The sequence below is a fragment of the Mastacembelus armatus genome, chromosome 13 (genome assembly GCF_900324485.2).
Source record: "Mastacembelus armatus chromosome 13, fMasArm1.2, whole genome shotgun sequence".
Lineage (NCBI taxonomy): Eukaryota > Metazoa > Chordata > Actinopteri > Synbranchiformes > Mastacembelidae > Mastacembelus > Mastacembelus armatus.
In genome coordinates, this window is record NC_046645.1 from 8221764 (window position 1) to 8248502 (window position 26739).

At 40.8% G+C, this 26739-nt stretch overlaps 4 protein-coding genes across 5 annotated transcripts; 1 reads left to right on the forward strand and 3 right to left on the reverse strand.

The window, feature by feature from the left end:
- Positions 1-12: 12 nt before the first annotated feature.
- On the reverse strand, positions 13-5710 carry sarm1 (sterile alpha and TIR motif containing 1). The gene is made up of 9 exons (XM_026297411.1): positions 5517-5710; positions 4565-5028; positions 3413-4031; positions 3110-3322; positions 2914-3005; positions 2507-2833; positions 2151-2340; positions 1520-1641; positions 13-1275 (listed from the first exon to the last, which is right to left on the reverse strand). The coding sequence occupies exons 1-9, from the start codon at positions 5619-5621 to the stop codon at positions 1167-1169; spliced, it is 2241 nt and encodes a 746-aa protein (XP_026153196.1). The 5' UTR covers positions 5622-5710; the 3' UTR covers positions 13-1166.
- A 2327-nt stretch (positions 5711-8037) lies between these two features.
- vtna (vitronectin a) lies at positions 8038-11654 on the forward strand. The gene is made up of 8 exons (XM_026297513.2): positions 8038-8125; positions 8765-8884; positions 8976-9407; positions 9589-9728; positions 9825-9981; positions 10123-10275; positions 10369-10920; positions 11527-11654. Exons 1-8 carry the CDS (start codon positions 8068-8070, stop codon positions 11643-11645), a joined length of 1731 nt encoding a protein of 576 aa, XP_026153298.1. The 5' UTR covers positions 8038-8067; the 3' UTR covers positions 11646-11654.
- Positions 10822-18159, reverse strand: scarf1 (scavenger receptor class F, member 1). 2 transcript variants are annotated; one of them, XM_026297399.2, is made up of 11 exons: positions 17915-18159; positions 17575-17636; positions 17358-17459; positions 16321-16861; positions 15985-16200; positions 15518-15646; positions 14702-14808; positions 14461-14572; positions 13953-14023; positions 13622-13759; positions 10822-13499 (listed from the first exon to the last, which is right to left on the reverse strand). In XM_026297399.2, the coding sequence occupies exons 1-11, from the start codon at positions 18013-18015 to the stop codon at positions 12379-12381; spliced, it is 2700 nt and encodes an 899-aa protein (XP_026153184.1). In that variant the 5' UTR covers positions 18016-18159; the 3' UTR covers positions 10822-12378. The 2 variants fall into 2 exon arrangements, with proteins under 2 accessions (XP_026153184.1, XP_026153175.1); XM_026297390.2 differs by having other exon boundaries at positions 13953-14077.
- Positions 18160-18645: 486 nt separating this feature from the next.
- Positions 18646-26635, reverse strand: rilp (Rab interacting lysosomal protein). Its single transcript, XM_026297502.2, has 8 exons — positions 25659-26635; positions 23843-23966; positions 22218-22339; positions 21056-21241; positions 20725-20882; positions 20398-20523; positions 20192-20290; positions 18646-19981 (listed from the first exon to the last, which is right to left on the reverse strand). Exons 1-8 carry the CDS (start codon positions 25995-25997, stop codon positions 19855-19857), a joined length of 1281 nt encoding a protein of 426 aa, XP_026153287.1. The 5' UTR covers positions 25998-26635; the 3' UTR covers positions 18646-19854.
- Positions 26636-26739: the final 104 nt, after the last annotated feature.

The following is a 26739-nucleotide window of genomic DNA, read 5'->3' on the forward strand; positions in this document are numbered from 1 at the left end:
AGTCTTGAGTTACTGCTGGAAAAAGTCCACGTCAATTACACAGCGTATGTAATATACACTATGAGGTGGACATTAGAAGAAAACATTAAGGCAAAATCAGAAGCCCTGAAGAACAGCAGTTGTATCCAAGTATGATGTGACCAACACATCTTCCGATTAATTTGCAAGCTGAATGTTTCACTGTATTATTTATACAACTTCACATTTTATATCTTTTTTACTTACATAGGCTTAGAAGTTATTTTCCACTGGGCTTATATGACAAGCTTCTACTACACAGCTTCTTTCAAATGCACTGAAGGAACAAGGATCAAATTTCCACTGCAAAGCAGACAAATCATCACGAATCACACCCAAGACTCTTCTAAATAAAACCTCAAGTCAACAGTCGTAAATGAGTTTCATGTATTGAACTACGTTCCAATGGCAGTCTATAAGACTGTAAAACAATGGAATTTTAATTTTACAGAATTAACTGGATTTTGAGTAGTATTAAGTTAATGTATGTCAATTCAAAGTGAAAGTAAAATTTGTATCCACTTTTGCCCAAGGAAAGAAGAACTTAATACTGCATTGGTGTTTTTCATTGCCTGTAATCACCTTAGATCTGAAAATTCGGGGTTATATATCACGTACATCTTTTATTTCTGTACAATATGTCATGCCTCATTCCTACCATGGATACTCTCATCATAAACACATCAGTGCATCTGCTAGGAATGGCTTCTTTTCTATCACACTACACATATAAAGCCAATCCAACAGAGACCTGCTTTGGTCCTGTGAATGTTTTGTATAGAGTTAAACAAAAGAGCTTTGCATATTGAAAACTTTTATGAAGGAAGTGTTTGTGGATGCCTCAGAAATTGCTATTGATGATTTTGCTGGGTGCCGGTGATGGCTAAACTATCACAGTTGTTTTCCTGAGAGACAAAAGACGTATACTGTATGTATTTACAAATATACAGCAGTACAAGGATAATTTCACTGCTTGTTTGCATTATATTAGCTCTACTAACAATAGGTCTTTATGTGAGTATGTAATCTCAAATTCACTTCACATGCGTTTGGGTAGAGCAGGGGAAACTGTTGGCCAGTTCACCATAGGAATTTGGCATCACTAAACACTAATATAGCTGAGGACACACTTTGAATTATCAGTTTATTTACTTCTCTTGTCCTTTGGAAGCGTCAGGAGCATCGATTTGGTCTTGGTGTCCATTCAGAAAGCGGAGGATCTTCTCAATTGTAGCCTCCTGATATTCATGGGACCATCTGTGTAAAGAGACAGCAAAAGTTATTTGACAATACGCATTATAAGCCAATCAGTTGTGTCTCTAATGGACATTGTACAGATCTACTCAACATCATAAAAAAGTTAACCATTTCATTAATAAAATATTGATAAAAGAAATTCAAGGCATTGAAAGATTAATATTAGCACAAAAATATAAACCACGTAGTTGTGTGGTGAACACCAAAATATACTGTTCCAGTTACAGAGTTTACAGTGACTCACTTGATGCCATTGAAGTTGAGAATAGCCCTCATGTCCTCTGGCAGAGACATGGGGTCAGGCCACATAAAATTGTCTGTAACAGGAACTATGTTCTTCTTACCAGCCAAAGCTGTGACTATCTCCTGCAAGACAAATAATTATTTCTTTGAGTCAATGAGCTACTTCAATGTAAAACTGAGACATTAAAATACAAATGACCGCAATCACGTGCCAGGAATCATCTGATCCTTTGTTCTTGCTACACTACGTATGTGAGGTTTACTGCAATTTCAACTAAAAGCTCATAGAGATTATGGATGCAACTGGATTGACAAAATTGACAAGTAATTCTCAGGCATTCTGTAGAAGACAAAGGTTAGTGATATTTTCAGATACGTTTACATTGAACATTAACAGACATTTTGTGAACGTAAAAGTAACTAGTAGGATTGCAACAAAATTGCATAACAGAATATATAATATATTTGTGTCTTCACAAATCTGATCAGAACTATCCCAGATAATACAGTTCAGTTGTTGTATCAACATAAATGTGGAGTATCTTAATAAAGGCTTAAAGTGCGGCAGAGTGAAAGTTTTAAGCAAACACTAGATATAATGTGACCTGACATTTCAATATGGAGTCCCTGACCTTATGCACCCAGTCCTTCATGGCAGTGTCACCCATGCACTTGTCAAGAGCATTGGCTGACAGGACCAGGATGAAGTTACGTGCACGCTGAACACTCTGAATCAGTTTGTCCTCAAATTTACCAGCCTCCAGTTTCTCCACATCTATGAAGACGCTGTATCCTCGAACCTGCAGGTGGACCTTCAAAAGGCTTGAGACAAGTAAGAAAAATAGAAAATTAGTGAAAACTATAGTTTAAGGAAACAGAAATGCATAAATCTTACAGATCTACCAAACTCTGTCCTTGCCCTGGCTAAGATTTAACCCATTTTGACTTCCTGAAATAACTCCTCATCCACACCCATATCAGTTCTTACCTAGCCAACTGGGAGCCAGTAGTCCGACGATAACTGATGAACACGTCAGGCCCTGCAGGCTGGGCATCTGTATGACAGGGTTTTATGGGCCTGCAACTAGTGGACAGTATCTTAGCTCTGTGGACTCCGTTGTCTATGTGGCAGTCATGCTGGAGTTGCTGATCAGTTAGGTTCTGGACATTTTTGCGATCCACTCCTGACTGGACCAGGCCGTAGGTGTACTGGCGGAAACGGGGGTCCACCTCTACTAGCCAGTCAGCCATGTTGTTTGGGTCACATGTGGAGTAGTCAGCATAAGTCTTTAACACTCGCAGATCTCTCAGGAACCTGGAGAGGTAAAAAATGAGCAGATGAGATAGGTTTTACTTTTGCTAAGTTCCATACATTACAAGGTTTGCACCACTTGCCTCTTTCGGGTAAGGCCTGCAATCATGCCCAGATCAGTGCTCAGATCCTCGTCTGTGATGTTCAGCAGGAGGTCTCCATCAACCTGAAGTTCCTATAGAGCAGTATATTGGAAAATGTATCAGATACATATGATATATGACTAACTATTTCACTAAGTATTGCTATAGCAATGACACTCTTTGATGTTTTACTAACCTGGAAACGGTCACAAAAGTCATTGAAGCCAACTTGCTGCAGCCAGGTCTGCACTTCACAGGTTTTCCAGTTGGGCACACATGACAAGACACGTTTTGGCACTTCCTCTCCCATCATGCTTAGCGCCCGCTTGGCAAGGGCAGAGGCTGTGCCATTGCTGGAGTACATTACAATTCTTTTTAGGCTCTGCACTGCTCCAATCTCTTGAAATATCTTGAAAAGGATGACAAATTCAAGTCACAACAAATCCATTAGTATGTTACCTAAACCTTGAGCTCTATGGGAAGCAGACAATGACTGTACCTTTGTGTTGCGCTGACGGGACTTGATGCTGGTCTCAACACAAAGGTAAAAAGCTGCAATGCACTTTCCCTCCACTCTTGTACCATCCAGTAATGGCAAAAGGTGCTGCAGATCAGATGCTGTCTTCCCCTGCATGCAGTCTGCGCTGTCCAATAAACTGCGGGCAAAGTCATCTGGATCCAAAGATGCAATGAATGGCTCCACCAACTCCAAGGTCCCAGATTTCACCACCTCTTTCTCAATTTCTCGGTTTGCAGCTAACACAGTTACAGCTAGGCATGCATGAAAACGAATGAGTTCATCCTCTTTAGAAAAAGCTAGTGGGAAAAGCCACTCAGCTGCCTGTTTCTCAATCATCCATCGCTGACAGCGGTGGCCTCCATACATGGCACAGTTAGCTAGGGCAACAGCACAGTGGCGTAGTACAGTGGGATCTGTACTTCGGCACCAGAAGAGGAGGGCATCCAGGGCACCATTGGAGATAAGGTGGACAGATGTTTCCTCAGTGTGTTTGAACATGTGCTCCAGGATCCCTGAGACACTGCGAGCCAGCTGGGCATCTTCCTGCTGCCGAGTCAGGTTGAGGATGACCCCCAGACCCATACGAGCTACATAATCTCTGTCAACAGAAATGTTAATATGACAAAAACTGACTGCAATTCATAAATAATTCTTAAAAAGTTAAATAAATCAACTAGTGCTGAGAGAAACAGCTTATGAACCAATTAGTTGTTTGACAATTAACCATCATTTGAATGATTCAAGGAAAAATGCCAAGCATTCATGGATACCATGCATCCATGAAAAGCAGTCTATTTTGGGACTGCCAGTTAAACAAAACAAGTTGTCATATCAGATGCCACTGTGATGGGAATTTGTTGTTTTTGTTTATTTGCTTATTTGTGACATTTTTATCTAAACATTTTATTGACTAAAAAAGCAACACAATCAATAATTAAAATATGCTCTCAAACCCACATAAATGTATAGCTGAAGACAAAACTATAACTTTTTAAAAGCTGCATTTTGATAAGACTGTGCCAGCGATGTTACCTAAATAAACCTTTTAATTAAATACAAATAAATTAAATGAAATATACAAAAAAGCAAACCTAATTTTTCTGATTATTTAATCCACCTCAGTACATATACCTGTTCTCTGAGATCAGTATCTGCTCCAGCAGTTTTGCAGACTCATAGGTGATCTCTACAGCAGGTGACTGTTGGAGCTGAAGCAGCAGCTCCAGGCCTCCATCCAGCCGGATCCTGTTGCAGATCTCCTCGGCCACCTGACGACCTACAGTGGGCAAAACCCAGGCCTCCTCCACCAGCTGAAAAGTCTCTGCGATGGCTCTGCGCGTCTCATCTGAGTCAGAGGTTTCTTTGGCTGACTTCAGCCTCCTGATGGCTGAGCGCAGGGCGGGGAGCGAGATGTCCAAAGCCGCCTGGACGTCGGCATTGATGCCTGGAGAGACTGCTCTGGGGTCGGAACCGGAGCCGCTTCTCCCTCTTTGCAGTCGGCTGACATAATCCGGGACTGTGAGTCTTTCTGAGCTGAACATCACGGAGAAACGCTGGTAGAGCCACGACAGGACGAGCGTCAGACAAAAGAGCATCTACCGGAAGAAACAAGTGTTATCAGGGTCCGTGAATGTGTATCAGTCCCCAACGCTTAAATCTTTGTGTACAAAGGCCTCTAATCCCTGCTTTGCAGTTTGCTGCGCACCTTGTAAACACAACCCACTCCCCGAATGCAACAAGATCTCTTTTGTAAATCAAAGGTGGCAGCTTTCACAAAATCGCATCACTTCTTTCCGGATGTCATGCTTGGCAGTAAGCCCACAAAGTAGATCTCGACACGGTCTGAGGATGTTTACGCATATTCCTACGCACAGCTACTGCTTTGTCTCATTCACCAATAGTATCAGGTTAAAGAAGCGTCCTTGAAAGAGTAAAACCTCAGCACACAGGACATCAGTCTGAAAAGATAAAAGGCAAATCCTAGTTACTCGTTTCCCGGAGAAGAGACTAAACTATTGTTGTCTTTTTCTTCTGGCAAATTCATCTTAAAAACAAAGAAAGCCTGATCCTCTTAATTTCTTACCAACGCATCCGGCGCACTGTAGTAGTTTGTTTTCTGCAGAAATATGACGTTTGATACCGTCTTCCAGTAGCAGCACCTGACTTGTCGCTTCCCCCCGGTCAGCATCCACAGACTGTCGGGATCTTCATGTGTCTGCACCGCCCTTCTGCTCCGCTGTAGAGAAAAAGAAACAGCCCCTGCGCTCCTTTCCTCCCTGCATCACAACCGGGATGAGCATGCCCAGCACGACCAGAGATGAATGCAACACTACAGGCCCTCTGCTGGAAGAGCTGGAGAACTAGCTTTCAAAAGGTGCTGAAGACCCAAGTTCATCTTGCCGTTTAACTCTTCACTACGTTAACCAGGACTATTTTGCTATGGATTCTCTGTAAATGATTATTATTTTCAAACAAACAAGTCACCATGTCACATGTATATAACGTTAAGTGTAGTCTCGACATCCCTGATCCCAAAATAAACAACAAAGCTGACACTAATATAAGTGCACACATTTAGCTAAGCTTAGCTAAGCTAGCTGGTAAACTTTAGCTAGCTAACTGCAGTTAGCGACGTCAAACCTCAACTTCAACAAAATAATGTTTCAACAATAATATAACAATATTAAAAATAGAAAAAAGTAAATATAGTTAATATATTTTTTAAAAAGTAAATATAGTTACAAGGCGTAAAACTGAATAATACTATTTAATACTTTATTAGCCCCGCTCTGCTTACCTTCATTTTGAACATGTTTTCGCGCCTAAGTGCTACTCAATGCGTTACCATAGATACAGTAATCAGCGGAAATGTCGCAACCTCCACAAAATAAAAGTCTGTCCATTAAAATAATCATGACCCTGAATTTACAACAACACAGGTTCAGAGATGCTGTGCTCTACATGCTACTGCAATGTATTTGTTTTGAGACAGTTTACTAGTTAAAAACAGCTGTTCCTGGTCAGAAAAAGGAAGCCCATGTGTCCATGTTAATGTGTGCAAATTAGCCACGTGGAGCTAGTTTCTGGTTTATATAAAAAAATATTTGTTAATGAAGAATGTGAATAATTACAAAAGGAGGCAAAAAATTAATAGATGGCTTAATAATTTACTGTATCCAATCAAACAATTTAAGACTTCTTCTTCTAAGGCTTGTTTCAAGTAAACAATTTAGTATTTTTAATGCTATTGAAGACCTGCAGATACTCTGATAATAGATCAAACTATGAGAACACGTCCAGACTCAGCTTATGCAGTTTGACTTACACTAGCAGTAGCTAACCCTAAATTAATACACAACTACAATTGAGATAGGTATCATACTAGACGGAATTAAGTTGAAACACAAAGTTATTAAGTGAAAGATGTTCATACCTTGTTTACAAAGCACAGAAGCAGAGTGACCCCTCCAAATAAGGCTTTGACCATGCTAAAGACGTTTAAAGAATGTAAATTACACCTACAAAGTAAACATCATATTGCTAATTTTTTAACGGTTATAATAAATGACATAAGGAGTTGTATGGTTCCTGGAAACTCATTAATATGGTGGCTATTGCAGAAACAATGGATTAAAGTTTGATAACTATTAAGTAATTTTTGAAGAAGTGCTAAAAGTCATATTCAAGTAAAATCATTTGTACTGAAACTACTGTCTCACTTTTGATCAAATAAGAATGCAGAGAATACTCTGAATAAATAATTTCATAGTTAACTAATAAATAAAATACAATCCTTTTATTTTTGTGTGGTATGGAAAGAGCAGGGGGATTTTGATATCAGGACTCCTAAATCCACAAAAAGAAAAATTGTGCCACAGCAGATTAAATGGCAATTATATGAATATAATATGCCTACATTTTCATCCATTCATTATCTATAACCATTTATTCCTTATCAGGGTCACAGGGATCTGCTGGAGCCTATCCCAGCTCTCTTTGAGAGAAAGGCAGGGGTACACCCTGGACAGGTCACCAGTCCATCACAGGGCCACTTATAGACACACAGAAACAAACAACCTCACACCCATTCACTCCCATGGACAATTTACAGTCACCAATCAACCTGACATACATGTTGTTGGACTGTGGGAGGAAACCAGAATAAACCCACGCAAGCACAGGGAGAAAATGCAAACTACACATAGAAAGGCCCCTGACCGGTTGCAAACTCAGGAACTTCTTGCTGTGAGGCAACAGTACTAACCACTATCCACCGTGCTTCCCTGTCTAAGTTTTACCAAGTAAAAATACAACTACATATTCTAAAATAGATATTAGTACAATCTGTGAAATATTATTACAGTGAAAATGTCTTAAAATAGTCCATATCTGGCTATAATTTCCAGTCAATATTAAGAGAAAATTACTTTTTTTTTTTTTTTTACAGATTGATCTCAACTATGTCTAAGAACAGCAATAGGTCATTCTATTGATCCCTTCATTTTTGTGGCTCTGTTTATTTGAGGTTTGCAAACAAGCTTTAAGCAAACAAGCAAGTAGGGTGACTGACACATGTTTCTAATGATTAGGAGCACACCGTCTCTCATTCTGTCTGCTCACACAGCAGAGACAACATGAGGCTGTGGGCCATCCTGCTGCTCGCTCTGCTCGCTAAGACTTTTGCTGCAGATGGTAAGCACAGCATTAATAATCTAAAGTTTACCAAGTATTTTATCCTGAGGTTGCTGTCTTTCAGTGTAATGTTATCATGTATTAGTAAGACTTTACAAAGTGCTGACTCAAATGTTTTCTTTACTGATGTAGACTTTGTATTTTGCTATCAACAACTACAACTACTTATTGAAAAAAGCAATTCATATTTCAGAACAACACATTCATTAGACAAGGCAAATCCAATCAACAGTTTCAACTTTAGGTACCCTGTCAACACAGGTAGCCAGTTATTCCAGTTAGGACAAAGAAATATAATCACCCTAACTTAACCTGATGGTTATTCTTTCAACCAACAAATAATCCTGTCTTCAAAGTGACCAAAAATTCATTTTAATATGACATTATCAACATTTTGGTGTGTTGATCAATTGTTACTTTATTTCAGCACTCATAATTATGTGTATAAACTGGACAAAGTAAGAAGGTATTAAATATACGGTGCTAGTTACAATGATAGAGAGAGAAAAATATCAACAATGAAGGAAAACACATACCATGAAGTGTAATAAAATCCATTTAAATTTTATTATATGCAATTAATATACAGAAGCACTGTACAAGAGAGACAATCCATTTTCTTAACTCTTTTATCCTAAGAGTCTTGTATGGGTCGCTGCGAGAATGGCTTCGACTCTCAGAAGACATGCCAGTGTGACTCGATGTGCAAGTATTACAAGAGCTGCTGTTCTGATTTTGAGGTCACCTGTGGCAGGATAAGTAAGAAAACTCTTCTAGTTTTGTTTGTACAATTATCGGTTAAAATGGTGCAGGGAGAGATGATCATTCATTCATCATTCTCCTTCTGCAGCTCGTGGAGATACGTTCGTGTTTGCAGAGGATGATGATGATGATGATGAGCTGTTTGAAGCTACCACTCCAACCTATGGACGTTCAGCACAGTCTTTTGCTGTTATCAGTGATCAGCTGAAGGCCACACAGCAGTCCATCCCAGACTTCGGTCACAGGTCACAGCAACATCCAGAAACCACTCTAGAAATGACCAAACCCCCAAGACTGATGGACACAAAATTTCAGAGATTCCCTGTTGGACAGATGAACCCCACTCCACATACAGGCATCCTCACCAGAACTGGACCTTCTGAGACTGATGCAGCAGCTGAGACCACCACTGTTTCAACAGCAACCACAGAAGCCCCCGATCCAGACGCTGTGGTCTGCAGTGGGAGGCCTTTTGATGCTTTTATGCAGCTAAAAAATGGCTCTATATACACCTTCAGGGGTGAGTGACTGGCAGTGGAATCCCCTAAGATTTTAATGTAGTAATCTCACATTTGATAAAATCAAAACCTGGGGTTTCTGTGGAGTGTGTAAGGTCTGCCTTGTAGAGGAATTACAGCACAATGAAATATATTACCCTTCTGTCTTGGGAGAGCATGCTGATGAACTTGTATGTATTCTAGGTGAGTACTTTTTTGAACTGGACCAGAAGTCTGTGCTTCCTGGTTATCCAAAGCTCATTAAGGATGTGTGGGGCATCAGTGGGCCTATTGATGCTGCTTTTACTCGTGTCAACTGTCAAGGGAAAACATACATATTCAAAGTGAGGATACAAAAAAACATATATATATAAATTTACAGGTCAACTATATATCGCAACACCAAGATTATGATTTAAACAAGTCAAAACTTCCAACAGGGAAACAAATACTGGAGGTTTGATAATGGTGTACTGGATGATGACTATCCTCGAGATATCAGCGTGGGCTTTGACAAGATTCCTGACCATGTGGATGCAGTATTTGCCCTCCCTGCGCCAGGTCATCACGGAAAAGAGAAAGCCTATTTTTTCAAAGGTGCAGTCAGATGTTATACAATGTTTTCTGATATTTTTATAGAATATTTTAAAATTGTGATCACGTGGAAAATACTCATTATACACCTAATATAAAGTTACTTAAATGTTGTAAGATCTTTATGACAGCATCTTTCTCCAGGGGATCAGTATTATGTGTATGAGTTTTTGCACCAGCCATCTCATGAGGAGTGTATCACCATGTCCGAGAAGTCCCCGTCGATATCGTTCAGGCGTTACACTGACATATACTACAACAACTATGAACATGTATTCAGCGAGCTCTTCTCTGACCGTGAGTTGTGTTGTTGTAAATCATTTGTACTTGTTTGGAGATTGGGGCACGTGGTGCCCATTTACAATTTAATGTTTTTCTAATGTTCTTTAGTGTCTCAACATAATGGGAATCACCACTTTATTGACAAGGACTGGATGGGCCTCAGGGCTCCAGTGGATGCTGCCATGGCTGGCAGAATCTACGTCCCTCCCAGGAGGTTGAGACAACAACACAACAACTACCAGCCTGACCAGCAGTGGGATCGACAACAAAGACAGCAGTGGAACCGGCAGTATGGGCAACAGTGGGGGCAACAACGAGGCCAGCAGTGGAACCAGCAGTACGGACAGCAATGGGGTCGGAGGAGGCAAAGTCGTTCTCCTTTTTGGGCCTCAATGGCTGAGCAGGGGATGAACATGGGTCAGGATTTTGCTGAAAGGGGGATGGAAATGGGTCTGCGGTTGGCAGAAAGGAGAATGGAAATGGAAGAGAGGTTTGGGCGAGACTGGGACAGACGGTGGAATCAAGACTGGGACCAGGACAGAAGGAGGGATAGATACCACCAGAACAATAGAGGCAACTATGACTCCAGAGATGACAGGTCATACTGGGAGATTCTCCAGAGGAGTCTGCCCATACAGAGCGTCTACTTCTTTAAAGGAGGTACCTCGGCAGGGACAGATTCACTAGCAAAATGATTCAGACAAAGCAACTTCATAAAATATTCATTAGGTCTCTCTAGTTGTTTTTTTATTTACAAATAATTGCTGGATGTCAGAGAATATTGAGAAATGCACGGGCCTCCCTCACTTTCTCACATTGTGAGTTCAAAAACCTTTGCATTTAATCCCAACACGTTTCAGGCTGATGAAAGCAAACCCTTGTGAATAGAGTTACAGCTGTGAGACGGGACAGGAATGCACTAATTTAATCAAACTTTTTGTCTCTGCACACAAAGTTTGTTGTGACTAGTTTCACATGATGTCCACATGATGCCTAAAATCACTGCACTTCTCTATTGCTCTAACTTATTGTGTATTTCTTGTGCATCAGTTTCATAAAATTCAGTTATATTGTCTGGTTTATGCTTTGCCCAACAATAGACAGTGATGACAGTTCCAAACTGCTGTTTATGTTTATTGAGTAAGACTTTTTTACATTAGACAAATGTATATTTTAACTTTAGAGCATCAGTCATGATCTGTCATTGTTAATTCAACTGCCCTCAGAGATTAAATGAATGATTGTCTTGTTTTATGTTTTTTCTAGATAAATATTACAGAGTGGATCTCCGGACCAAGAGAGTTGACCCCGCCTCTCCTCCATATCCCAGGTCCATTGCCAAGTACTGGCTTGGCTGCTCAGACACCAGTGGGGCAGAGAAGTAGTACTTTCAAATACTTCATATGTTTTATTGTTAGAATCTGGACTAGATATACACAACAGATTATTCTTTTCACTTGGCCTGTGTTTTCCTGTTTAAAGTTTATCAAACATGTTCAGTGTAACAACAGTGAGCAAATATTGGAGATCAGTGAAAGTCCAAAGTTAGCCAACGTCCAGCTGTTTGACTTTTGCAACAGAATTTCTATGTTTTAAAAATTCACACCCCCTCATTTTTTGGTTCCTTGTGTCATAATATTTATATCATATTCTCATGCTCCAGATCAGATACATTTGTGTTCATTACAGCTGAAATGATGTTTGTGTCATTTGTGTTTGTAAAAGATAATTCTCCACTCACCACATATTTTTATCTGTTCTCACACAGACAGAGGCCATGATATCACAGTCCTTGTATCAGTGAGCCAAATAAAAACATTTATCGCTTGACTGTCCCCTGTAGTTCCTGTTCATATGAGCTTGGAGATACTCAATGCAGTAAGTGGCATTTTTCAGGAGAACATACCTCATAAACTGGAGTTTCTTTGTCACATTTACCTTTTAAGATAAAATACACATCTTAAATTGTATAGAAGCTGCACTTACATCGTAATTAAAAAAATCTAAATTTACAGTAGTTAGTAAGTTTTTTTCATTTGCACTTGTTACACCTGCAATATAATAAATACTGTATGGTGTTGTGTGATCAGACCTGCTGATGTTGTAGTTTCTCAGAGGTTACGAGTGGTTAATCATGACATTTTCATAGCAGGGTTCATCATTCACACTGACCACTGCTCCTTGGTTGGCAATGACCTCAGTGAGACTCACAACGTCGCCTGCTGGTCCTACTGTCAGGTAGTTGCTCTCTGTTTGTCCTGTACTAGAGTGACCATCCTGCTTCGTGTTTCCCTCAGCCCTCAGATCTGACCCAGAGTCAGCCGAAGCCACCTCTGGTACACTCTTCAAAATAGAAGATAGTGGCCTGTTTGGAGTGCCGCTGTCTGATGGTGGAGTGTCACTAGCACCCACTGTGTCAGGGGAGTTGAGAGAAGCATGCTTCCTCCTGACAGGCTTACATACACCACCATCCCCACCAGATGGCCCTCCCTGCTCCCACACACTCGCCCGAGCTCCAAGCTTTCTCCTGGGCGGTTTGGTAATGGCTTCACCTCCCTTGGGTTTGGCCTTGCCAGACTCCTGTTCTCTTTGTCTCTGGAGGCTTCCGAGTCGCCGCAGCATTGCCTGAACTGGGCCCTCAGAGCTTGAGTCCGTCCTTGACATAGGTCTACCTGGCTTACCCACTGTTACATAGACAGTGGTGACTTTATTTGACAACCCCACCTGGCCATCTGAAACAGATGTTGGCAGCTGGGCCCCTCTACGAGCTGCTGTGTTAGATATAGTCAGTCTTCTTCCTGACGCCCCGGGAATCTGCAAGGTGGCCTGGGCCTCAGTTTTGTCTACTTCCTGGTCACCGGTCTCACAGTTTGCCTCCTGGTTGGCTGTCACCTGCACATCCACGTCATCTTCCTTCTCCTCACCTTCAGCTGCATCCCCCTCCCCTGTCCTAGCTGCACCTCCCTGACTTTGGAGAGCAGAGAGCATCAAAACCCCCCAGTTTGCTTTGGGTTTGTTGCGAGTGCTGGGGTCCTGAGCTGAGCCACGCCTCTCTTTGGGGCTAAAACGGGTGCCCTCAGCAAAAGAGACAGATGGCCGCTTCGATTTGGCGATGCTGGAGGTGCGTGGGATGTTGAAGGGTGAAGTGATGTCCTCACTGCTGAAACCTGATGGGTCTAAGAACATGTTACACTTCGAGCTCATCTCCTGGAACTCACCGCCTGCCACTGCCGGGATGTCTGTCAAAGAGACAGAGAAAGAAATGCCAACAATGTAATGATAGTTTGTAGTGGCAGCTCTGCTCACATGAAAAGAGGGATATATGTACGTAAAGCTTAGCAAACAGTTTCCCAGCTTCTACCTTCTCTTGGAGGGACACTGTAGAGAGCCTCTCCCTCCTCCTCATCACTGTCGAAGGACGACCCTTCAGTCACCCAGCCAGAGGAAGGAGGCTCAATAAAGCTGTGGTTAAAGGTCAGCTCTGGGTCATGGTGAGATACTGTGTGTGTGGGAAAAACAGATTAAATAATATAAAAAAATGAATCCAATCCATATAAGGCTTTGCTACTTGACATCTAGGATCTATGTCAAAATGAGCTGTACATATGTTATATATACATATGACTTGGGTTGTGAAATTCATTAAAGTGTATTATTGTATTAGTGTAGAAATACTGTGTTTTCAGACTGACCGGTGACACGAGGCAGACCAGAGGACCAATTAGATATACAGGGAAGGGCAGCGCCAATATTAGCCAGGACGCTGTACACATGATATTTCATTCGAACAGATAAGTCTCCATCTGCCAAAGTCTCCCTGGAAGAAGAAGGTCTATGTGGTATTCATCTTACATTTTTGCACCGCTGAATTTTCACTGTTTATTGCATAGTTGAACGTGACTAATTTAGATCCTTAGAATCAGTTTCCCACGGCCTGAAATGTTATGATAATTCAGGGATATTTATTATTTATGCATATATAGTATAAAATATAGTAGTTTTATGAATATCTGCATGCTTATTGTAATAGGAAGTTATTTGTTGAATCACTTGAATAAGATGTGATATAAATGCATGGAATTAAAATGTAAATAATACTATACAGAGCAAAATACACCCTGGTATAAAATATAGCCAAGCACAAACTGTATGTAATTTGTGTCCTGGCTTCACCTCTGTACAGGTACATGAGATACAGACCTGTCTTTGCCATCAACAGGGCCTCCTCCACAACACAAACAACAGCAGAGCACGGCTAACAACAACAGGAGCAAAGGGACTAACACACCTGCTAGTACAGCACTTCTGCCACCTGATGCAAACACACACACATAACAAAAAAACGTGATGAGCTTAATCCAACATTAGTATTAATACTATAGGTAGATAGATTGGGTGGATGGAGGGATGGATGGATGGATGGATGGATGGAAGAACATACTGTTGGAGCAGACTCCAGTGATTGGGTGGCAGCTGACCCCGTCACTGCAGTCACAGGCAGAGGAACAGTTGAGGCCGAACTGCAGGGCAGGACAGCTGCTGTTACAGCTGGAGAAAATAAAGAATGAAGTAATTACACTACACCAACAAAAACAAAAAAAAACTGTATAAATGCTGACTCATGATCTATTTTAGTACTCAAAGAACTATACTGAAATTACTTATTAACACTGTGGTGACATAGACAAGAATATTAACAGAGACCACAATAAAGTTTTTGCATGTTTTAATCTGCCAACCTCAATTAGCATGTACTTATTAATGAATAACAATACAGCTATTTTCCAAATCATACAACACATCTCATTTGTTTGCATTATACAACTGTCTTGGTTTGAAATGTCTCCCTGCCTGGGTTAAAAAAATCTAAACCCACTCTCATACATCATTTTGCACATTTTGCATTTAGACAGTGGTAAGGGCATTAAAATAGATTAGTTAGTGTAGCATCAGTGTTTGGCAGGATTTGTTTATTTTCACTTCTTGTATATCTCATTTCTCTTTAGGTCTTTCTACTGTTTGAGTTACAAAGTACCAAAGTACCAAACACAGTTACAAAGTACCAACTTTTGCACAAAGTGTGTCAAAACAGTTGGTATACATTATTATGTATATATATCTATTGTTCACTTTAAACACAGGATGAAACAGATTTAGGTTTTGTGTGTACCAGTGAAATGTGTTGGTGTGGCTGATTCAAATGTGCCTGTCCAAGGAGAAGCATTGCTTAGATGTGTAACTCTCCCAGTCAGCTCACCTCTCTCCCTGAAAGCCTGGCAGACAGATGCATCTTCCTGTCACATGATGACAGTTACCATGAAAACAGGGGCTACACAGGAAGCTGCAGGCATCTCCAAACGTCCTGTTAGAGCAGGCCTGATCACACCTGGGTGACACCGGGCAATGACCACAGAAACAAATAATGAGGACATCTCACTAGATGTAGAGCAGTTTAAACTGATTTTCCCTCATTGTGGACATTTTCCCCTGCATGTAAGGACTTTGCATTATTGTCCATTCTGTCAAGCACGCTCAGTCTCATTTTCAAAGAAAACCACAGACTATTCTATAAAGCTGGCTACTATTGAAATGTGAAGATTGAAATAAAAACATCATACAAGTGATTTATGGTTCTAAATAATCCTGTAACCTTCAGTGTAATTACAGTACAGTACAACAGTACTGTCAAACATGCTCACATATGGATCAAATATTTATTCACACCTGGGTCCGGTCCATCCAGGGTCACATCTCCTACATTTTCCAGTTTTCGGGTCACAGGGCTCATTGTTCCTGCAGCGTGGACACTTCTCCTGACAGCTATCACCATAAAAACCAGATGGGCAGGAGCGGTCGCACCGCATGCCATTCCAGCCAGGCTCACAGCCAGCACAGGCACCATCAGTGGCAGAGCAAGGCTGGTCTTTACAGTAACCACAACTAAGGACATGAGATGCAGTCAGGAGAGTCACACAGTTTATTATTAAAAAAACAACACCCTGGATGTTCAACATGGAAACACTGATATGTAAATTTATCTACCTATCCTAAATAACCTACCTCATTTCACACCCACTGCCGTACTTTCCAGCCTCACAGGGCTGGTTGCAGAAGACACCCCGGTAGCCTGGTTGGCACAGGCACCGACCGTTGTCCGGTTCACATCTGCTGTGTGTGAGGTCACAGTTACATCGCCGGTCACAGCTGGGTCCCCACCAGCCTGCCTGGCACTCACACACACCATTCCGCTGATTACACGGTGATAGGTAGCAGCTGCAATTGGCGAGACATTTTGGACCCCAATGCCCTCTGTGACACTGACACCGGCCCATTAGCTGGTCGCAGCCGGGGCCCACAGAGTTCCAGCTGACACAGTGGCACGGTTTAGAGCAAGTGGGCGTCCACCAGCCTTCGTCGCAGGTGCAGTTTCCGTGTACGGGGTGGCACTTGCCATGACGGGAGCACTTGCAGGAGTACTGGCACAGCGGACCCCAGCGGTTGGGGTTACAGGTGCACTCGCCGGTTACTGGGTCACAGCGACCATGTGGGTAGCACTGACACACCTTCCGACAGTCAGAACCCCAGAACTCAAGAGGACAGCCTGGGAAGAACCAAACACAGCAAATACATATACCACACATACTGAACAGAAAAGTTTAACCAATGTATAAAGAGTATAATGCTATATTCAAATTTAATGAATATAGTTTAGCTTCTCAATAAACACATATGAAAGGTTTTAAAAATACATCATGTGTTTGACTTCAGACTGTTCTAGTACATTAACCTGATAATACCTTTCAGCTTATATTTGTGTAATTGAGCATTTTTATTTATTTGAACAGTTCTTCCAGTTACCTGGATAACAATCAGCCAACAGTAGATTTTGCAGTTTAGTGTTAATATTCAGCAGAATTAGAAAATATGATCACATAGTTTGTTATAAAACAAAATCATTTCCAATATATTTGTTTATTCGTATCTGTTGATAGACACTTTTACACAATAAAACTGAGACATGTACTGTAAATTAAACTGATAAACACATGTCAATAGTTTGATGGTACTGTTGGGTTTTTTTTTTTTTTGTAACTCACGTGTTTTGCAGTGAGCTCCATAGTAGCCAGGTGGACAGCGACATACTCCAGGATACACACAAATCTCATCCTTTAGGCAGGCCTTCTCACCCTCACACACAGCTACACACAAACACACACACATATATTACGTATCAGTGAACGAGAAACCAGGAACACAAACAATAAACAGATAATTACTACAGATTATTCTCTTAATAGAAACGGTTAAACTCACGTATGGTGCACTCTTTACCCTCTTGACGCCATCCAGTGCAACATACAAGGGTGGAGGGGTCCCTGAATATAAAGAAAATAATAAGAAACGTAGCAAATTAAACTATCTGCATCATCTAACCATTAAAGAATCAACTACAAAGACAAAATTGGAGCCAGTATTCAAAGGTGATGTCAGTTCTATATTCCTCAAGAAGGTGGAGCTCCTTGTAAAATACATTGTCATGTCTCTAAAATTTGTCACAGTAGCAGCTTTAATATTAAAACCACTAAGGTAAGAATGGCTCCTGCTTTCACCCTTTGATACAACAATAAAGACCCGACAGGTGAGGAAAAAGTACCTGGCGTTGAGACAGACGTTCTTCCCAGCAGGATCTAGTGTGTGTGAGGAGGACAATGAACAGCACAGCAGGACACTCACAGCTCTGAGGAGAAGCTTCATCTCCACACCAGACTGAAACCAAAACTCCAGGCCAAATGTCTTTGTCTCACGCCTTAATGTCCAATCTGTTACTGACTTAGTGCCTTAGTCTCAGCTTGGTCTCCTTCCAGCCAGAAAGTGAGCACAATGAGAGGCTGTATCTCTTTTTCTGTCCGCCCACCACCCTTCCCTCCTTTCCTTTCTCTATCTCTTTCTCGCCTGAGTCGTCTTGCAGCTCCAGCGCAGCCAGAGAGGTCGAAGCCCCCAGGTTTCCTCTTCCCATTTCCTGGGGAAGTCAAAGCCACTTCCTTCTATTCAGCCAGACACAGAGCTTTTTAAAGATGGTTGAACACTAACACACAAATCTCGCCGCACACACCAGTGGGCCACATACAAACACAAACTCACGCCCTTGGTGTTCACCTTTTTCCCAGAATCTGTTGACGGTCTTCCTGGAGATGATGAAGAAAGTCTTCATCATCCTTGTAAGTCACAAAGTCAATTCACATCTTCCTTTGAGCTCCTGTAAGAAAACCTTTTTTCATTCTACAGCAGCAACATGCTGCACGATAGCCTTACTGAATTTAATGGGTCTATTTCCTCGTCTAATTATGAGAAAAAAATGCAGAGATTATCTTAGTTTTCAATACAAGTCTGTGTTTAATTGATTTCATTGAATTTTGATTACAAAAAAATCCACTTTTTGTTTTATGACATTTTTGGTGACTTGCATATTAATTGCCATCTTAAATGTGCTTTCATCAAAAAAAAACCTTTCCATTAAAAACATGCTTACAAAAATAACTTGCATACACAATATTTTTTAGGAAAACGTCTGAAGGAAAACATCACAGGTCACACATAAATACAAAACCACTGGACTGTCAAACTAGTGCTATTGTCAGATAGTAAATGTTGGTTACTATATAATAACTTGTTAGCCAGTTGTGATGAACAATAATCAACATACACATTTACTTATTTCCACAGGGGAAGCACACAACTTCCTTTAAAAGAAGCTAATCTGTGGAGGCTGGTACATCAGCCTGATCACATCTCTGTTTTAAACACACTTTTGGCACAACCATTAAATACACACCAGCCAAACAAATGGCTCTGTGGCAAGAATGGTGACTGAAAATTAAGAAACTATAATTTTGTTTATAAGTAAATGTTTATAAAAATTCATTTTTTCCTTAATTACATAAGTGCAAAAATACACAAATGAACACATGGCTAAAAATTCCCACACTGAAGTTAAAGTTACATTGAATATTTTTGTGGTAAACATAAAAAAATATACTTTTCTGTACTAAACTGAACCAATGCCCTCTTGTGGAACCAAGGTGAACTTCCGTTTTCCATATAACAAGAGTGCATGGTTTTATTTCAGAATAGAGCTTTGTATTGTCTTTGGTTGCTTTTAAAATGGTATGTACTGTATATATAAACATCTGTGGGTAAAAACATGTTATTAGAACGATTTTTACAATGAAGAAATACAGAAAAATTTTTGTGTTATTAGGTATCCCGCTTAACACTGTACCATATTGTTCTTAATTATCACTTCTATGGAAAAATTAGGGGAGTTAGAATAAACTTAAGGGGAAACGCCTAAAAAGCAAAACAAAAGTGAGACAGTTAAAAGGTTTGTTTCAAAACATTCATACATTTGCCTTCCTCACACTCGTGCTTTTGTGTTATATATTCCCTAGGGCCATGTTCAAATGGGTTTGTAACCTTTTTTCCCAAGATACAACCAGACTTTCTGTTTCAAGCTTAGCTGTGACTGAGAAGAGAAGGGTGTGTGTTTGAGAGCGAATGAAGACAGGCTCGGAGAATCAGATGCCAGTACCCGGTTCAGGAAGACAGGGGTTGCTCCGTCTCATTATTGGCTTCTGAGTCTCCGATGATTTCCCAGCTGGAGGCGGAGTTGCTCATGTGGGCGGTGCTCCGGACACTGCCTTGAGGCGTTAGAAAGCCAAAGCTGCAGGGCAGACAAGACAGACCTGTAGTGAGGGATTACAGCTAAATATAGTCCAGGATTGATGAAGATCTCAGGACAGTGCCGGTGTGCCCTAATCCATTATCAACATTGTACTTAAGGTAAGAAGGTCAAGAAAAAGTGAGTAAATAAACGTATATATTATATAACCGGGAACAGATTGGGAAACAAAGATACCAAAGATGTACTCACAGGTTCTGAATGCGTGATACAGCTGGTTGGTCGGTGACATCAGCTTGTGTGCCATCTACTTCTGTCTGCCCAAACAGAGACCTCCTCTCTTCCTCATCACTGGCAACAAAGAAAATTTAACTAAACTGTTTGCTTTCGTCTGCACATATTTTAAACTGCTATCTTATTTCTGGATATGATGAATGAGCACTGTGTGTCTGTGAGACCTGCTGTTGCATTCATTATCATCTGTTCCCAGCATCTTGGCCTTAATGAGCTTTCTCTTTTTTTTGATGACAGAGCGGACAGCTTCCAAGAGGAAACCTGGGCACCGCTCCTCATTCAGGATCTCCCTGCAGAAACAATCAGTTTCATTTACAATATTAAAAACTGTTTCTTTAATGAAAACTGTGATAACTGCAACTGATTTATGCACATTTTTCTAAAACTTTTTCCTCAGAAAGCTAGCAAAACAATAAATGACTGCATGCGCGCGCGCGCGCACACACGCACACACACACACACACACACACACACACACACAGTGGACATACCTCTGATAGTAGTTGAGTTCCTCCTGCACCAGGAACAGGTTGGTTTTCAGTTCATTCCTCTCAAAAATGATGTCACGCACCTCCTTCTTGGTGAAGCATGGCTGGTCAGGACCCTTTTGGTCTGCTGTCGACTCGTTTGTTGACTCACAAGGACTGGACTGATAAGAGAACAGAGAACAGACAGTAATCAGATTCATCCAAACTTAAGTTATAACTTATAACTAAGTTATTTCTAACATATTACGCAATGTAGTGTTTTTTGAATTTGAAAAGCAAACCAACGTGACATACAAGATGATGTTGTGACATGAAAGAAATATAACATGCATACAGGACTGTTGCTGTTGGTTCTGTCCAGCTGTGTTTGGAGGTTTTCTATCTCTTTGTTTTTCTCCTTCAGGTCAGCCTCCATGTCTGCCTTCCTCTCCACTGTGCTCGTCAGCTGGGCCTGCAGCACATTCTGCTTGTGCCGCAGCTCTGAATTCATCTTCATGAAGCGCTCCAACTGCTCCTGGAGCTGAACACACACAAACGCATATGGACTACACATTTTAACCCTTTGGAGCCTCCCACAGACCCACTGTGCATATATTACAACAATAAACAGGAGGCCCATAGGCTCAACAGTACCAAACAGACATAGCAAACAAGCTTAAAAACAGACAGTTCCTAGATTTTCCAGCAAGTATACAGGTAAAGCCAGTTAATAATAATGGCAGGAGGTGAATGGGGTGAAATTATGCATGCATGGGTAATTTGAGAACTGGAGAGGAATAGGAATGTAACCACACAGTGCTGAGACAAAAGAAACATTCATTTTAAAGAGGAATAAAATTCTAGGCATTTGTTTGAGTAAAACAGTGAAAACAACCTCAGGCATTCATGAGTTGATCTTTCACTTAAGTCAACTAACTGTGAACAAAAAGTTAAGTCACAAGAAATACACATGCAGTTTTGGCTGCTATCTAAATTTTTGGTACATGTGCCTTGACACACATTTGGATGTGTGTCAAGGAACAGTCATACACACACCAACACTGTAACTGCATGGTGGTTAAAATCCTGTCCAGACTTGTTCTAAAGTGCAGGGTAATCCTCAGCCAGTGGATAATTGTTAACTCATTCCTGTGTGATAATGTTTATTGGTGGTTGCATGATGCACTCTGTCTTTTAATACTGAAAAAAATAATCATTGTGTGATTACGTGAATATCTGAGCATGGCAGTAAGACAAAACACAGCATTGTTTCTATGGGGAAATATTTATGACTGTGACTTCTGTAGTGTGCATTATAATGGTGTTTGTGTGTATCTGCATTTCATGTGTCATGCACATGGCGATGGTGTTCAATAAAGAGACCTGGCACCCACCAGCTGCCAATGGATTCATCAATGAAATCTCTCAGAAAAGTGAGTAAAAAGCTTCTGTGCTTGAACGTGTCTCAGTGTGAACAGACAGCAGAATCAGTTTATGAGGTGTTTTTGTCTTCTTACCGCCTCCACCTCTTTGGAGATGGTGCTTATCTCTTGAACTTTGGCCCTTAGATCATCTCTCTGCTTGTCCACCACCTGCTTCAGCTTCAGCATCACCTCTCTTTCCTGCCGCTGGACACGGTCTGTGCATAGACATCCACACACATATGAACACAAACATGCGCAAAGGGTCAGGCAAAGCAAACTGTAGCTCTAAAACCTGACAACTAAATCAACCCCCTCTTCTCCATCAAGAAAATGTGTAATAACTTATATGAAACTTGTTATTATACAGTGACAGGATTCGGTTTATCATCTTGATACGTTACAAAGACACATAGAAGGTTTGATTCACCCATATCACATAATTATACACTTTGTTTGAATAAGTGGGTACAGATAATGGATGGCTGTTGAGTTTTTGACATATATTTTTTATGTGTACACTCCTCAAATAGCTTTTCATTCACCTTTTTGTATTGATTTAGAGGCAGAAAACTCTGACCTGGATGTTTCAAAATCTGGGCAAATGAAATCCAAGTGATTGCACAACTAGATACAAAATACTGGCAAGTTGATATTTGGATAAGCTGTTCTTTTAAACAGTGGCAGTGCAACAAAAATAAAAAACCATATACTGTAGTCTCTTAAAACAAAAATGTACATAAACTGAAATAATTGACAGCACTTTTGAACTTTGCCTCAGTTAAATGAGGCACAGGAGCCTGACAGCAGTCGCATTCATCACATAAAATGAAAGATAATGTTCACTCGGCTCCTGGCCTCTTGTCATATAAATCATAAAAGTATTGCAACAGCATGTTTTTCCTGTCAGTACAAGAAAATAAGAGTCAGCAAAGCGACTCCACCTTCAAAATAGATGACTTTGTTTTTGTTTCACTTTGTCATTATTTTTTTGATTATACTTCACTCTAGGAAGTGAAAATATAATTTGTGATTAAAGGAAAATGTCTTTATTTCTTCATTTAATATGTTGGACTTTTCTCAAGGTATCCTCATGTGTGCAGATTCAGCACAGTCCTCTTCTGACTTGTCTTTTACCTGAGAACTTCTGCTGCTTAAACTCACAATCAAACTGCAAGATAAACACTGCAGCGACCAGTTCAACTGCTTTCAGCCACAGTCAACCTACTGAAGTGAATTTGTACTGTACTTGGTTGACAAGATTTTTCACCATAGATATTTTCTCATACATTTGCAAACGTACCCTGGACAGTAATTGAAAAGTACATAAGCAAATGGCGCTAATGAGAACAGCTTACGGCAAAGATAGATCAGTCTCAGGGATATCAAGTAGATAATTTTTGTGATATCTACAGCGATTCAGTTTAGCTTTTTAAAAATGTTATTATAACTCACGCTGGACATTGGGATCCCTAAAAACACCAAGTGTTTTCTGTAGCATTTTTTAAATGTTCGCATGGTAACATCTCCATTTTTAGGGAGAAATTTAAAAAGTCATGTGAGGATTTAAAACAACATGTAGGACTAAATGACTGAAAGGCTGTCTTTTCAGTGAAAGAAGCTCTTTTGGAAATTATTTGGAAAGCAATTTAGCAGACAACACAGATTTTAAAAATGCGTATTTTACTTGAACAATAGCTGAAACCTAAACTAACACATACCTTCCTGTGCATGGCTGCCCTTCAGCCTGCTCTGCAACTCCTCCCTTTCTACCTGCAGCTGCTGTACCTGGTCCTGCAGCTCCTCACATCTCCTCCTCCACTGCTGCTCCTTCTGCTGCAGCTCCTGCTTGAGAAGACAGGGGTTAGACTGTAGCACCAGAACCTCAAATAGGCTACACTAAACTTAAAGGAAAAAAAAAAAAAAAAAAACATAATCAGATTTTTACACATGGTGAAAAGAAAAAAACCCTGGAGCATTTAGGAATTTGGCTGTGTCCAAGTGGATCATTCTGTTGTTAAGTTATTACAGATGCTTTGTTAACATGGCTCCAATTCTGACTTCTGTGAACCACACCTCTGCATTCACTCTGTCAGCACGGCCTGTTGACAATCCATTGATACTATGGATTTACGTGTAAAGGGTTAGACGTGCTGGTGAATAAGCAGTACAAAAGTGATTTAGATGGAGAACTGACAACAAAGTAGATTAAACAGTATAGTACAAAAACTATAAGTTAGTGTTAAGCCTTTTCTTTGAAAGTACAACATATTTATTAAACAAGCAACATAAATGATGTGCAAATGCTCATTAATGATTAAAGATTACTGTGTTTAGTCAAGGATGGATTATGATACAACAGCCCTCAGGGCCCAGACATGTAAATAAGCCCCCACCACTAAAAACATCATATGCAGAAGCACAAAATAAAAGTTTAGTTATTATTTAGTTACTTGTAAATGTAACAGAAGTGATTTATGAAGACTGGGCCCCACCTGACCCCACAGAACATTTATAGCTAGCTGAGTTACACCTCTGTCATTAACTGCTGTACATTCATATTTAGCTAGTTACTATTAAAGAATTAGGTACCAAGTGAATTTAATACTTACATGCTGTCTTTAAATAAGATGCTAAATGTCTGACTGTATCACCTCAGCTATAGCCAAGCTACTTGGTGACTAGCTAGTTAATTACTAGCTAGCTGGCTACTTATAGTAGTTACAAACTAGTAGCTAACGTTAACTTTAAACGCTATGCACTAGATATGTAATGTTATAACATGTAACATAATGTTATGACATTATGTAATGTTATCTAACCAAACTTTGCTAAAATCGCTGCTGGGTTGTCTACATGAAACCTTTGGTGAGCTAATAATATTTTGAATTTTTTTTTAAAGTTAAATATCCTAATTGTTCACGTAGGTTGTTAGCTAACATGACCAATAGCTTGCTAACGTTAATGGTAGATATTTTTTAAGTTAACTGGCTAGTAAAAAATAAACAAAAAGAAATAAACTAGAAAAATAATCCAACTATTTCGATGCTAAATCTCTTTTAGTCGTTTTTAATACATTTCTGTGGTTTCAACTTGTCAAAGGTGAACATCAATGAGTCAATCGGACTGTTTATTTGTTTATCTCAGTTGACTGAGAGCCAGGAGGGTTGACAGCACCCATGTTTGGTTTAGCTGCATCATTAACATCATCAAGCTCAAACTATCAAAGCAGATGTTACAACTGTCTCAGTTCACTCCACACAAAAGCCTCCTGTGTTTTCTTGGTTTGTGTTGTAGCTGCATTTGTGAGCCTGCGGCCCAGTGGAGCAGTGTGTATCATGGAGCCACCTTAGGTTGACTTGGCCAGACCCGGGTCACGACTCAGACATGTGTTACCACTTACCAGTTAACTCAGGGCTGAGTGAAGCCTATTACACGCTGCTAACAATGCTATAACACAGTGGACAACAGGCAAAGCCCGTGGGTCTCTTGGTTAGCAAAAGCCTGGAGGATGAAATCCTCCCACGTCTCTCTCACCCGTATTTCATGTTTGTCGTTGCCCTCTTCGGTTTCTTTCCCTGCACGTTTCTTCTGCTGCTGCAGCTGGATCGACTCGAAGGTCTTGAGCAGCTCCTCTTCCTTCAGTTTGTGAGCATGGCTCCTCGAAGCGAAGCTCTCCAACAGCTCCAACACTTTCACTATCTTCGGCACCAGACCCACGACACTGTCTCTGCCGTAGCCGTCAATTAGCCTCTCCACCTCGGCGCCGATTAGTTTGGCTATTTCATATACGTCGTCCACAGTCAGAGCTGAATAGGTCCTGTCAAAGCAGCTCTCCGCGATTCTGGTTTCTGATTGTGCTTCGGGTCCCTCCATGTCTGAGCCCGGGGCAGCTCCCTTTCACATGCCCTTTATCAGCTATCGAAACCGAGACTGGCTCGTCAGCGCGACATGACAGACACCCGTAAAACTAACATTATAAATGTGAAAACACTTTCCAGGTAGCACCGGTGTAAAGTTTACAGTGCGTCCATCGCTGCTTCCACGCCACCGACACGCCTGAACTTGACCTGCTTCTCTACCCGACAACAGCACCTCACTTCACGCATGCACACTATGCGGTGACATTAATGCAGCCTAACAAAAAATAATATAATACAACGACATCGCCTACTCCGTAATACACTGTACACCAGGGGTGCCCAGTCCAGGACAGTGCTTCTGCTGTCTGCAGGATCCTCCTACTTTTCTGACCAATGTAATGACAGCATGCACACGCACACGCACACAGCTAAACGCAGAAACTGAGCTACCAGGCCTCGGTGATGCATGCAGCAGACCGTGAATATTCAATTTCCTCTGTAGATCCGCAGTCAAACGCTGCCCTACAGCTGTCTGATAAATGTTCATGGCAGAGACTGAAGCCTGCACATTACAAAGTACAGTAACTTCACTACACCAGTCTTGCAGAGTTCCTATTCACCAGTTCCTGGTATGCATGCTGTGTGTTTGAGCAAGTTACTGGTTACCAAACCAGGCTGAGTGCAGCACTGTGGGTGGTGTTGACCTCTGGCCTCACTGAAGAAGGAAACAAGCCAAAAACAAAATTCCCCTGCAC